The 14,399-nt window shown below is 44.2% G+C and overlaps 1 protein-coding gene across 20 annotated transcripts in view; it reads left to right on the plus strand.

Annotated features, from left to right (window-relative positions):
• The first annotated feature begins 214 nt into the window (after positions 1–214).
• CDC14B (cell division cycle 14B) overlaps positions 215–14,399 on the plus strand; it is a 136,252-nt gene continuing 122,067 nt past the window's right edge. For 15 of the 20 annotated variants that reach the window (XR_008656582.2, XR_008656584.2, XR_008656583.2 and 12 more), the window contains exon 1: positions 534–831. Coding sequence is in view for 12 of the 20 variants with exons in the window: in XM_055271785.2 (XP_055127760.1) it covers positions 672–831 (160 nt within the window). In the remaining 8 variants the exon portion in view is untranslated. Of the gene's footprint in view, positions 832–5,568; positions 5,704–8,570; positions 8,654–14,399 lie in introns of those variants that run through there. The other 5 variants (XM_055271795.2, XM_055271802.2, XM_055271798.2 and 2 more) reach the window with 3 other exon arrangements.

Below are 14,399 nucleotides of genomic sequence, written 5' to 3' on the forward strand. Positions count from 1 at the left end.
TGGCACCTGGAGGACACAGAAGAAACAAAAGTTGGGGGGCTGGCGAAGCTCGCTAGCACACTTTATCTCTGATTGGCGGAACCGCTCAGAGTTTTCTTTATGGCGTCACCGAGTACCTGCCTGTAGAAAGGACCCGTCTCCGTGACGTCACGCCGCACTGGCCAATGAAAGGCCTCAGTCTGCGGGCCCCGAGGAGGGTTGTGGGCCCTTTTTTGTGAATGAAGCGCCACGGAACAGCCCTCCTGGGGTCCCCACGAGCCGCGTCCTGCTGTGCCCCGGCGCCTACGCAGCAGCGGCCGCGGCCGCGGTGGGCAAGCACGGTTACCCCGGGCAGCCCCGGCCGCCAGCGGCAGCCCAGTAGCCTCGGCCGCGCCAGCCGGCTGCGGGCACCTGGGGGCGGGCTGGGGGCGCCGGCCGCGGCAGGAGGCGCTGTAGCGAGGGCTGCGGCGCGGGTCCTGCGGCTGCCGCGGGAGGGAGCGGGGCAGGCGCTGTGGGCCGGGCTCCTCCTCCGGCTCCTGCGCGACCGCCTCCCGCCGGGCTCCGCCGGCGCCCGCCGTCCCCGCTGCGCCGCTCTGCGCCCGCCGCCCCGAGCGCCCGCGCGGGGCTGGCGGGAGCCTCGGCGGGCGCGCGGGGCCATGGTCGTGGCCCCCTGACGGGCTGCGGCCGCCTCCATGAAGCGGAAAAGCGAGCGGCGGTCGAGCTGGGCCGCCGCGCCCCCCTGCTCGCGGCGCTGCTCGTCGACCTCGCCAGGTGTGAAGAAGATCCGCAGCTCCACGCAGCAAGACCCGCGCCGCCGGGACCCCCAGGACAACGTATACCTGGACATCACCGGTGAGCCGGCCAGTGGGCGCGCGGAGGGCCCCGGACGGCCGCACCCGGCGTGGGGCCCTGGCCCACCCACCCCGGGCTGCCCGGGGCCTCCAGGGCCGGGCCGAAACGCCTTCGCCCCCACCCCCTTAAACGCCCCGGCCGCCACACCCCCTTTAGGAGCCTGGCTCCTGGGGAGCGCCCCCCGCCCCGAGTTTCTAGCTGCGTGGGCTGCGAGCTGTAACTTTAGCTAGTGCACCCTCCTCCACCAGCAAGATGGACCGAGGGTCACCTTTCTAAGTTGCGGGCATCAGCCCGGCGCCTCGAACCTGCAGCTCCTCCCCGCGGGCTGCTTCTGAGTTCCTGTGGATTCCGCCTTCAGCGATTGCGAGCTCGGTTGGCCCTCGCGCGAGTCACAATCTCTGAATCAGCCCCAGAGGATTCCCCGAGCGCGCTGAACGCGCCTGGCACGGGAGCTGCCCCTTTTTGGCGTTGGCCAAACCCCCGCTGTTCCGTAGCCTTGGGACCCCGGGGGCGCCGCGTTGCCTGTCCGGAGCGGAAGCCGGAGCCCCTCTCCTGGGCCTCCCGCGCCCTGCCCCCTAGCGCGCCCCCCGCACGCCTCCGCCTCCCGGGGTCCGCTCCCTGCCGGGGCCTCGAGAAGGAAGGTGTCATGTTGATGGCATTCGAGCCAGCCGGCAAGACGAATGCCCAGGTTGTCACTTTTGAGAAATCCCAGCCAGCCAGAGCAGGTAGCCAAGCAGCCCTTCGATAGCTGTTCTGTTAGTGCTGATTCGACTGTTCTTGGAGACTCATAAATCCAATTTGGCAGCTGTTAGGTTTGCTGGGATTGACAGTTACGTGTGTGAAGGCATTAAATGTGATGATGTATGTGGCAACGCTGTGTAAACAGCAGAGCTGTCCACGGTTTTGAGGGAATTGGCAGTCTGTTTTCAGTGGCGGGGAATGTGTCAACCTCGGTGCGTGGCGTTATTAAAAACTGTTTCCCGCCCCTAGCCTTTGATAAACCAGGTAAGCTGGAGTGGCGAGAACATTAAGTGGAAGTGTTTAGACAAACACAGACGTTTAGGAGAATAATATTCTAGGTTCATGGACAATCTGGAAACTAAGTTCGTTTTGAAATGAAGCTGAGAGCAGAGCGGGTTTCTCGGCTTTGGTGGATGGCCTTTAGGAACCAGAGCGGGCATAGGAAGGGGTTGCCCTGAGTACCAGTCCCCGGCCGGTAGCTGCGGGGGTTGTGCGGGAGGTGAAGCCTGCTGAGGCTGAGAAGCCAGGTCCCTCCAACGTTGTGCACTTCCCAGGAGAGGGCCACGCCAAGGACGGGTGGGGATGGGAGCGGGTGGGCCTATACATAGTTTCTGCCCGTTATTGTTTATACCTCTTGAAAGGATCTGTGTTGAATGGGATTTAATTTTAGGACAAGTAATGCATTTACATGGTACAGAACTCCAATTCTAAAGGTGCACAGGAGTACATACAGAAAAGTTGGTCTCACAGTCTCCAAGTGTCCTTCTCTAGAGGCAACTACTCTTCCCAGTTTCTTGTGAAGCCTTCTAGAAATAGACTGTGCATGCATACTATATATACTATATATTCTCTACCATACACGTGCGAGTAGCACACAACATGTTGTTTTGCACATTTTTCCATTTTCATAGTGTTTCTTATTAGAATGATTGTTCTGAGTTGGTGCATACAAGACTGGCTTACTTGATTTTAATTACTGCTTAGGCCAATGTACATACGGTTTTATGAATAAAACCATTAACAAGTACGTATGGATTTAAATGTTTATGTAGATTTGAATGTTTTTTAACCTATTTAGATAGTCCCTGTTGATGAACATTTGGGTTTTCAATCAGCAGGTTTGTGACAGCAAAGTCATTGGAGTAAATCTTTCTCCTTGATGGAGATGAAATATGATGTGGCTAGCCTTCGTGAGGCAGTCACCAATTAATTAACTTCAGAAAAACATAACCAAGCAGAATACTGAGGAGAAGTGCGTTATATGAAATAAAAATGCTATCAGAGGGCAACCTGCTCTGGTCCCCTTCCACGCTGTGGAAGCTTTGTTCTTTCGCTCTTCACAATAAATCTTGCTGCTGCTAAAAAAAAAAAAAAATCCTATCAGATTGCAAGCCCTAATAACGGAAGGGTCCAGCTTTAATGTAAGGGAGCTCCAGGGGAGTAAAGGTTATAGTCACCTTTCCCTGTGACTTCTCTAGGTGTCCCTCAGTGATAGTCTTGGCTTCCTGGAAAAATGATACTTAATCAGTCTGTTGCAGTGTGATATACAAGGCCAATTAAAGTATTTTCAGATGCAGAGTTTAGATTACTTTTTATTGGGCTTTTGGGGGAAGGCTTGAGGCCTGTCCTCAGCAAGTGGCAAACTGGTCCCTTCCTTCCCAGCGTGTTTTTCCCTCCATTATTGTTTTCTTAATTTAAAAAGCAGTGCATGCACACTTCTAAAAAGTCAAACACTATCAAATGAGTTTTTTTTGTTTGTTTGTTTTTTGAGACAGAGTCTCGCTCTGTTGCCTAGGCTGGTGTGCAGTGGCTCAATCTCGGCTTACTGCAACCTCTGCCTCCTGGGTCAAGGGATTCTCCTGCCTCAGCCTCCCAAGTAGCTGGGAATACAGGCGCCTGCCACCACGCCTGGCTAATTTTTGTATTTTTAGTAGAGACAGGGTTTCACCATATTGGCCAGGCTAGTCTCGAACTCCTGACCTTGTGATCCGCCTGCCTTGGCCTCCCAAGGTGCTGGGATTACAGGCGTGAGCCTTCGTCCGGCCTATCAAATGAGTTTTATGGAGTCTTCCTCCCTTGGTAATGTTTTTCCTCCTTCAATTTTCCGTGCACATTCAAGTTTCCAGAAATTGTGCCATACCAGCAAGATTAGTTCTCTTTTTTTTGAGACAGAGTCTTGCTCTGTTGCCCAGGTTGGAGTGCAGTGGCGCTATCTCGGCTCACCACAACCTCTGCCTCCCAGGTTCACTCCTGCCTCAGCTTCCTGAGTAGTTGGAACTACAGGTGTGCACCACCATGCCTGGCTAATTTTTGTAATTTTAGTAGAGATGGGGGTTTCACTATGTTGGCCAGGCTGGTCTCGAACTCCTGACTTCGTGATCCCCCCTAGCCTAGATCTCCCAAAGTGCTGGGGTTACAGGCGTGAGCCACCGCGCCCAGCTGATTAGTTATCTTTTGATGGCTGCATTGTATGGCCAAATCATGATTTATTTAGTAGTAATAAATAGATGGTTATTTGGGGGTTTTCCAGTCCCTATTGCAAATGGCTGCAGTAGCATCAATGTATGTGTCTGTTTATATGTGTGACTATATCTATAGGGTATATTACTAGAGGTGAAAATGCCAGGCCAGAGTACATATGGACTTTATCCATTCCTCAGTGGACTTTTTGGCTATTAGGAATAACGCTGCTGTGAACATTCATATACAGGTTGTTGCATGCACACGTTTTCAGTATAACACCCAGGAGTAGAATGGCAGAATCACATGGTATCTCCATGTTTAATGTTTTAAGGAACTGTCAAGACTCTTTTTCTGGAGTGGCTATGCCACCAGCATTCCCACAAGCAATGTACCAATTATTCCACATCCTTGCCAACACTTATTATTGGATTGACAGGATTCTTTCACAGTGGAGTAGGTTTGTAAAAATTAATGCATGTTGTCACTTCTGTCCACCCTGCCCTTAAATACATTATTTTTTAACTTAGTCCCTTGACATTTTTATTGCAGCCTATTTAATCTGTAAGTTGAATTCCCATAGATCCCAGGATACTTCATGTGTGTGTATTTAATATAGGATGCTTAATCCCTATTTTTGTTCCTGTCGTCATTTGTTATATAATAACTATTGTTTAGTATCTAGCCACCCACACCACTATACTGGGCATTTACTCTTACTAGGAGCAGACTAAGGGGTTTAATTCTCATACCAACCCCATCCACCTCTCACCGAGCCATTCATTCACCTCTTGCCATGTGCAATGACATGGATTTTTTTACTTGAGCTGTACTGCTAGTTCAGTTTCAGTCCACCATGAAAACAAAAGTTCATAAAGACAGTGTAGGCCGGGCGCAGTGGCTCACGTCTGTAATCCCAGCACTTGGGGAGGCTGAGGCGGGTGGATAACCTGAGGTCAGGAGTTTGAGACCAGCCTGGCCAACATGGTGAAAGCCCTTCTCTACTAAAAATTCAAAAATTAACTGGGCATGGTGGCACGTGCCTATAGTCCCAGCTACTTGGGAGGCTGAGGCAGGAGAATCTCTTGAACCAGGGAGGTGGAGGTTGCAGTGAGCTGAGATCGCGCCACTGCATTCCAGCCTGGGTGACAGAGTGAGACTCTACCTCAAAAAACAAAACAAAACAGACGGTGTAAACTGTAAGCGTTAATGCTAAAAAGATGCTGGGTACAGATCAGAATGAGCTGTTACCAGTCTAGGAAACTAGAGGAAGTGGGGAGGTTGAGAAGGGTTTTCAAGGAAAAAATGCTGGATTTTTCTATGAACCTCCTTAATGTCAGAGGTCTGAATCTTTATCTCTATTTTCCCATCCCTTAAATAGGGACCTCCATTCATGGCAGTGTACTTTCTCCTTTCCTCAGGAAAAAAAAATTTAAAGACTCTAACACTACTGCATATATCTATGTTTGATAATTTATAAGATGTAATAGTTGGTGCAGAGCTTTGATTTATTTTACTATTTTTATTTTTAAAATTTCTGATTAGGCTGGGAGCAGTGACTCATGCCTGTAATCTCAGCACTTTGGGAGGCCAAAGAGGGCAGATCGCTTGAGCCCAGGAGTTCAAAACCAGCCTGGCCAACATGGCAAAACCTCTACTCCGGAGGCTGAGGTGGGAGAATCGCTTGAGCCTGGGAGTTCAAGGCTGCAATGAGCTGTGTTCGTTCCACAGCACTCTAGCCTGGGCAAAAGAGACATAGTGAAACTCTGCCTCAAAAAAAAAAAAAAAAAAAGAAAGAAAGAAAAGAAAAATTCTGATTAGTAAAGAATATTGGTAATAGCTACTAGGTAAAAGATTCTTGGTGGTTTGTGTCAAATTTCTTTACCTTTTTAAAAATAAGTTTTCCAGTGTCTGCCATGACCTAACAAAAGACTGTCTGTATTATAACAGTAAATAATTTTATTGGAAAAACACTAATTGAGGTCAGGATTGCCATTTTAAAGCACTGATTAATGGTGATATATTGGATACTCATCAAGTAAACAAATACAGCGTTGTCTCCTCCCTCCTTCCTTTTTAGGATCTTTAAAATTCACAGCAGACATTAGACAAGGAAAATTTATTCATTAATTCAAGAAGTATTTATTGCATGCTTACTATGTAAAATAGTCATGCATATTCATTGCAGTGATGGAAGTATATTTTTCTTGATAGAAAAGGAATGCTGTTATGTAGAACACTAAGTCAAGGAGAAAAATTGCTTTTTCTTCAAGAGTTTTGTGTTATAGTAGATTATTCAGTTTCAGGAATTGAAGCCCATCATAGTGTGTAGTGTGCATTTTTCTTCTTGCTTATGTCTTGGTTCTCCTTTACCTACACTTAAATTTGTCTGTAATGTGAATTTGTTTTTTTGATTTCTGTGCTCACTTAATTCTTCAACATCTTCACTTCTGATATTCATGTTAGTTATCTGCTTTAAATCTAATTCCTTAGGCACTCCAACACCACATGGAGGCAACAATTTGACAGTTTCAAATGTCACTCCTTAAGTGGACATACAGAGTAGTTGGGCACAGACATGAAGGGAAGGTGGAATAATTGTGTTACAGAAATGGTACTGATGCCAGGGAGTTGCCAGTCAGTGCAAATTGTAATTGCTCTGTGCTTTTGAATGGGAAGGAATGTTCCCAGTTTCTGTTGGGGTTAGGAAGAGCTGGACTGAAACCACACTGTGGATTTTTAGGATGGAAGAAGGGCACTGATGCACACAAGTGACATTTCTTGGAAATTTCTGAGATAGTCTGTGGGAATCACTGAATTGATAGGACAGGGGAAAGAATTTCAAGAGATCAAAACCCTCCACATTCCCCTGTGAAGAAGCCAAAGGGCCAGAGATAAAATTGGGCCACATTGATGTAGTTTCTTTTTGGCAAAGCCATGACTACCTGACTTTTACTGTTGCCAGCAGATAAAGCTGCTTCACAGAGTTGTACATAAATGATTTATTGGATATCTCCTAGTTAGTCCTGTGCTACTTAGGCTAGGAGATGAATAATTACCTACTGAATTTGAGGAAAATGAGCAAAACAAGTACATCATTCAGGTCTTCTGCAGGTCATGCTGTTTTCCAAATTGACTGTCATTAACAGCCCCAGTTTTCCGGATATTTTATTCATTCAACAAATGCATAATAAATTTGTGCAAATGAATACCTACTCTGCCAAGCTTTCTTCCCCTCAAGTGCTATAAATAGAGCACTGCTAGAGATAGTCCCTGCTCTCATGGAGTTTATGTTTTCAGTGTTAATTGAGAAAATAACACTGGGAGGGTCTGAGGGAGAACTAGCATATAGAGTAACCATATCGCATATTGCGGTTGAAATCTTTAGGGAAGAAAAACTTTAATCAAAGAGTTTTTGAAGAGCCAATTCTATGAGGCCAACTAAGCTAGCCGCTAGGCATGAGGACACCAGGGAAACCTAGGCTCTGCCCCATCCCAGGGTTGAGCACAGATCGATTATTAGTAACCTTTTGGAGCCTCAATGCTGTCATCTGCCACAGATTTGTCGTGAGAATGAAATGAAGGGGATGCATATGAAGTGTGTAGCTTGATGCCCATTGATGGCCAGGGCTGCATCAGTGTTCTCTTGTGTCACACGCGTGACAGCAGCCGCGAGGACAAAGGGCAGGCTGAGACACAGTCATCACTCCTGGAAGGGTTTCAGGCTAGGAAGCAAACATTCCCGTGTACTTGCACAAAAGGTTCAGTGAATCAGCACAGTGGAAACGCAGTGTTTTCCTCTCTCTGCTTCTGAGAGCGAGCTCAGGGCAGAAATGCTCCAGATGAGGCTGGCTCCGTATTTGTCAGAGCAGCGGAGGAGGTTTGGTGCCGTGGTGATCATCTTTTCTGCCTTGGGATAAATGTTACAGTTTCTCTTTAGAAAGATTGCCTATAAGAGGAGGAATAAACCAAAGCTGTTACTTCATTCTTGAGGCTATTGTTATGTATTTTTATTATACTGAAGACTTATATTGCCTAATATTAAATTGCAGCTAAGCTTATTGTTGGGAAGGCCTTCTTAAAGATGGGAGACCCCTCTACCATGGGAGAGCCTGAGGTAGAAAATAAAACAATATATGAAATTATTTACTGATAGAATATAAATTTTCAGAGTGGTTAATTTAAAAAATGCTCTTGTATATGTTTTAAAATAATGTTTCACAGACAATTATCCAAAAGATTTGAAACTGATGGTGCATATTATTGGCAGACAGGGCCTTTTTTTTGTTTTTTTTTGTTTGTAAAACAAATTGCTTTCAAATGACCTTTCCCTGCTTAATGTGTAGCAGAGAGACAAGTTATTTGGAAAGGTTGGGAATAGGATATAAAGAAGAAATGAGATCTTTAAATCTATTTTTTATTACCCTGGGAAAAATGAATTTTAGTAGCCAGTATTTTTTGTTTTCCTTCCCATCTTAGCTACTGAATATTTTTATAACCTAAGTAAATCCTTCACATTAACATTGTTATAAGGATCTGTAAGTCGACATGAAAACATGGACAGACCATCTGAACATCTCAAAGCCACGCCTCATCTAGATCAGGTACCTTTATGAATGAGGTAAGTAGGTGCGGGGTTGTTGAGGACAAATGTGGAAGAGATTGTAATAGAGACAAACAGACTGGTTCGCAGGAACTAACCAATCTTCAAATATTGTTTCTTTCCACTATTTTGTTTTTAGCTTCCAAAGTGAGTCATTTGATTTCTAGTGTTGTAAGAATTGACTTCCATATTAGGCAGGGATTACTTTTGAAAACATTTTCCAAAATTGACTGTAACCTTCCTAAACTCAAGGATATTGAACTGGAATGTGTACATCTCATCTGGACTCTCTAGTTTATATGAAAGTTTTACGCCCTTTTCTCTCTCTCTTTTTTTTTTCTATAGCTTTTCATGGATACTGCTCCAACAAAGGTATTCAGATCATTGACTACTTTGCAGTTCTTTTATATGACTTTAAACTGTAGAATTTAATCTGTTAGTTGTCATTCTTGGTTCCGTCCTTTCCTGTTTGCTGGTCTTAATCTTAGGTAGCAGATTCAGTTTTCTGTAACTGTAGAGCAGGATTGGTATGTTTATGACTTAAGTTGAAATTTGTCTTTATATGAAAGGTTTTGTTGGTTTCTATGATAGTTAATACTGAAAGTAGTTTCTGCAATATTTCATTGGATTAATATGAATGCCAGGTTTTGGGTGGTAGATATTTTTTGGTAATATTCAGTTTTTCTTTTTAAATTGAATCTCACTTTCATAGGCTCTTGTGGAAAGGGTACTCACAACGAGTTGTTATAACTATAACAGCTACTCCTGATTTTTTTTGTGTGTGTGGTCATTTAGTTCTTTCTAGACATTTATTTGACTAATAGATTTATATCCTATTTACTGAATTTGGCAAGAGGGAAGTGTCATGAAATGCTAACTTGGGAAACAGGGAAGTGCTTCTATATTCTTTTTTTAATTTAAAAAGTATTCTTGCCGGGCGCGGTGGCTCACGCCTGTAATCCCAGCACTTTAGGAGGCCAAGGCAGGTGGATCACAAGGTCAGGAGATTGAGACCATCCTGGCTAACACAGTGAAACCCCATCACTACTAAAAATACAAAAAATTAGCCGGGCGTGGTGGCGGGCACCTGTAGTCTCAGCTACTCATGAGGCTGAGGCAGGAGAATGGTGTGAACCCGGGAGGCAGAGCTGGCAGTGAGCCGAGATTGCACCACTTCACTCCACCCTGGGCGACAGAGCGAGACTCCGTCTCAAAAAATAAATAAATAAATAAAGTATTCTTATTCACTTTGACTTTCAAATGCCTCAGATATGGGCAGTAAGCAAAAAACAAATCTGAATGGGCGTGTGTGTGTGTGTGTGTCCATATATCTTTCCAATTTAAAACAATTCTAACTTTAATCTCTTGGTCTTTTATACAGCTTCTTTAATCTCAGCATTATTTATATTCTAGAGGAGCAATTCTCTTAGAGAATGCTTCATTCACCAGTTGGTTCAAAAATTTGGTCCTATTCATTTTGTCTTTGAGTCTGAAAAGCTGAAGAAGCTAGGCTGGATAAATTAATTCTAGTTGCATAAGATCTCATATCAACTTCATTTCTCAGGTAGTTCAGTTTTATACCATTAAAATTTGGTTGGCAGTGTACTTTTTACAAAATAAAAACATCTTGTTCCTGATGTCTGTGATATTTATTGTTCTTTCAAGTTCTCATTTGAAAGTAAAATTACTTTCTTGGCACTGCTTTGCAATTTATGACATTGATCTTTTTATATCCAATCCATAATGCAATACTATCATTACAAATTCTGAATTCTGCAAAGCCTTCTCTCAATTTTAGGACCATCTCAGCTGAATCATTCTTTGCATTTTGCTCATTTATTATCTATATTTATATGAATGGTGCTATGGAATTAATTAATGTATCCATTCAACAAGTATTTATTGAGCAACTACTTGAATTGGGCCAAGTGTTATTAAAGAACGGAGGGGCAAGGGATGTGAAGATTTATAACATGCCCCTTTTCCCTGAAGACTGAGAAAGAATACATTCTTAAATCATCATCTCAATGAAGACAGGTAACGAAAGAATTAGCCATTATGTAGTTTTGCTCTTTTCTTCATTTAAATAGCATCAGTTTGAAAGAATTGTGTGTTGGAAATGTCACTCGATCATTCCTATACAAAATGAATAATTTGGGCTGGGCGCAGTGGCTCACTTCTGTAATCCCAGCACTTTGGGGATGCCATGGTGGGTGGATTACTGGAGGTCAGGAGTTCAAGGCCAGCCTGGACAACATGGTGATACCTCGTCTCTACTAAAAATACAAAATTAACCAGGCGTGTTGGCATGCACCTGTAATCTCAGCTACTCAAGAGGCTGAGGCAGGAGAGTCACTTGAACCAGAGGTTGCAGTGAGCAGAGATTGCGCCACTGCACTCCAGCCTGGGTGAAAGAGTGAGAATCCATCTCAAAAAAAAAAAATATATGAATAATTTTTCCAATATCTGGTGAAAATAATCTGTCTTATGGTGTGTCTTTTCGTGTGTGTGTGTGTGTGTGTGTGTGTGTGTGTGTTTTAACCTTTAAAGGAAACAACAGGGAATAGCGTCATTTTGGTATGTAACTGATCGTATATAAGTATATGTTAATAATTCACCGAAAACCCTATCTCTACTAAAATACATCTAAAGGAAAAGGTCTACATTTCAATTAATTCTATATCTCTAATTTGGATCTCTAGCTATCCCAGAGGATATAATTTAAAATAAGATTTCTTGTTTATTCTCGGTAAGAAGTAATTACAGAGCACCTTTAAGCTGAGTATTGCTTCTTAAATTGAAGGCACTAAAGATAAAGATTGCTAAATATTTCGGGAACTAGATTTAATTGTGTGACTTGAACTGAAAAGCATTCTAATTTTCCATTCTTTTATGGGTGCTGGGGAAGAACTGCTTTGACATGAATGTATAATAGAATTAAAATGTCAGTCTTAAATTTTGGGGAGTTGTTCTCAGTTTGCTCTTGGAATTTATTATTGTAATACTGTCATTAGATAGCTTGTTGGAAGCAGCTAATACGTGAAAGTGAAGTGTCTTAACATGCATCTCTTTTCTTTCTGACAATGAACTGTCAAAAAAGCTTTGAGTTTAGCTAACAAACACAACTGAGGCTGGGATTTTAACTCCACTATTAATGTATTCTAATTTTAAACTACTGTAACCGAAAGGGCATACAGCACTAATTCAATCCAGATACGTTTGAGTGCGTTTGATAGTCTCATCCTTGTAATAGCTGCTGAAAAAGATGTGGTAGAGATTTCAGACTGGACCACTGACGTCTGGGAATTGACACTAGCACACAGACTGGGTCAGGCAAGGTATAACCTGGTGCTACCAGCTGTTTTGCATGGAAAACCTTATCTGTAAAACTCATGGAGAGTCAAACAAGATGGGTGCTTCTGAATGAATGGGATCCTTGGAAAGGAGTTTTAAAATAGGTTTTAAAGGTTTTCTGTTTTCCCCTCCAGAACCAGCAGGAACTGTCTGGATCACAGCAACACGAGTCTGCTTTCTGCTTCTTGACAGCACCATTGCCCCTGTGGTGGCAGTTGTGTGGTGGGTGATAGCTGGGAGTGGGAATCGACTCTACTCCAGCATGAGGGAAAGATTCTTTTCCAACTTCCCCAGACCCATCCCACATTGCTCTTGTATTCTGCCACTAACAAGCATGAAGACATCACATTGGCCGGGCGTGGTGGCTCACGCCTGTAATCCCAGCACTTTGGGAGGCCAAGGTGGGCGGATCACGAGGTCAGGAGATCGAGACCATCCTGGCTAACACAGTGAAACCCCATCTCTACTAAAAATGCAAAAAAAAATTAGCCAGGTGTGGTGGCAGGTGCCTGTACTCCCAGCTACTCAGGAGGTTGAGGCAGGAGAATGGCGTGAACCTGGGAGGTGGAGCTTGCAGTGAGCCGAGATTGCGCCACTGCACTCCAGCCTGGGCGACAGAGCGAGACTCTGTCTCAAAAAAAAAAAAACAAAAAAACAAAGACATCACATTTAACCTGAAGTAAATAACAGCTTTGCTCCAAAATGAAAAAAAAAACAAAACAAAATAATGAAATCTGTCTTACTGAGGAAGGCAGGAAAAGGAAGAAATACCTCAAAGCATCCCTTATCCATGGGGACCTTTTCTGGTAGCATTGATCAGATTTTTAGAGCTTAAATTTATGGATTCAGAAGACAACCATTTCCTGCCACAGTGCTAATAGAATTTTTTTCTTAATGTGAGAGTTTTGGGAATTTCCAAAATAAAGATATGTGGGATATTCTGAAAGCTAACCATTAAATTCCCAATAAACTCAGATCTTTTTTTTTTTTTTTTTTTTAAATCAAAGCTCTGGATTAGGAATTCTTATTTAAATTTTTTTTTTTTTTAATTCTTTTGAGACACAGCCTTGCTCTGTTGGCCAGGCTGGAATGCAGTGACACAATCATAGCAGCCTCCATTTCCTGTGCTCATGATCCTCCCACCTCAGCCTTCTGAGTAGCTGAGACTACAGGTGCACGCCACCATGCCCAGCTAATTTTTAAAAAAATTTTTAGTAGGCCAGCCACGGTGGCTCACGCCTGTAATCCCAGCACTTTGGGAGGCTGAGGCGGGCAGATCATCTGAGGTCGAGAGTTCGAGACCAGTCTGACCAACATGGAGAAACCCCATCTTTACTAAAAATACAAAATTAGCTGGGCATGGTGGCGTGTTCCTGTAATCCCTGCTCCTTGGGAGGCTGAGGCAGGAGAATCGCTTGAACCCAGGAGGTAGAGGTTGCAGTGAGCTGAGATCACACCATTGCACTCCAGCCTGGGCAACAAGTGCAAAACTCCATCTCCAAAACAAACACACACACACACACACACACACACAACTTTTAGTAGAGATGAGGTCTCACTCTGTTGCCCAGGCTGGTCTAGAACTCCTGGGCTCAAGCTGTCCTCCTGCCCAGGCTTCCCAAAGTGCTAGGATTACAAGCATGAGCACTGCACCCGGCTGGAACTCTTAGTTTAAAATGATTTCAGAGAACAAATAATATTCTTTTTTTTTTTTTGAAATGGAGTCTTGCCCTGTTTCCCAGGCTGGAGTGCAGTTGTGTGATCTTGGCTCCCTGCAGCCTCTGCCTCCTGGGTTCAAGCGATTCTCCTGCCTCAGCCTCCCGAGTAGCTGGGACTACAGGCACACATCACCACACCGGCTTATTTTTGTATTTTTAGTTGAAATGGGGTTTTGCCATGTAGACCAGACTGGTCTCGAACTTCTGACCTCAGGTGATCGGCCCACCTCAGCCTCCCAAAGTGCTGGGATTACAGGCATGAGCCACCATTCCCGGGCAACAAATATTATTTTAATATAGAGACTTATGAATATAAGTATCAAGTTTTGTTGTTTAATGCTATAACAGCTATTTTTTAGAAAAAGCCGATTTTTTGTGTACCTGTTACACATCCCACTGAACGTAACACCATGCAGTGCTGCTTTGTTGTAACTATCTGTCTTTGAAAAAAAAAATTTTTTTTTTTTGAGGCAAAGTTTCGCTCTTGTTGCGCAGGCTGGAGTGCGGTGGCTCAATCTCGGCTCGCTGCAGCCTCCACTTCCCAGGTTCAAACGATTCTCCTGTCTCAGTCTCCCAAAGTGCTGAGATTACAGGAATGAGCCCCTGCCCCTGGCCCTTGAAATATTTTACTAAAACTAAGTAGGCATATATACGTCTGCAGTCAGTGTCTTGCTTTGCATTCCCCAGAACAG

Source organism: Symphalangus syndactylus, chromosome 3 (genome assembly GCF_028878055.3).
Source record: "Symphalangus syndactylus isolate Jambi chromosome 3, NHGRI_mSymSyn1-v2.1_pri, whole genome shotgun sequence".
Classification (NCBI taxonomy): Eukaryota; Metazoa; Chordata; class Mammalia; order Primates; family Hylobatidae; genus Symphalangus; species Symphalangus syndactylus.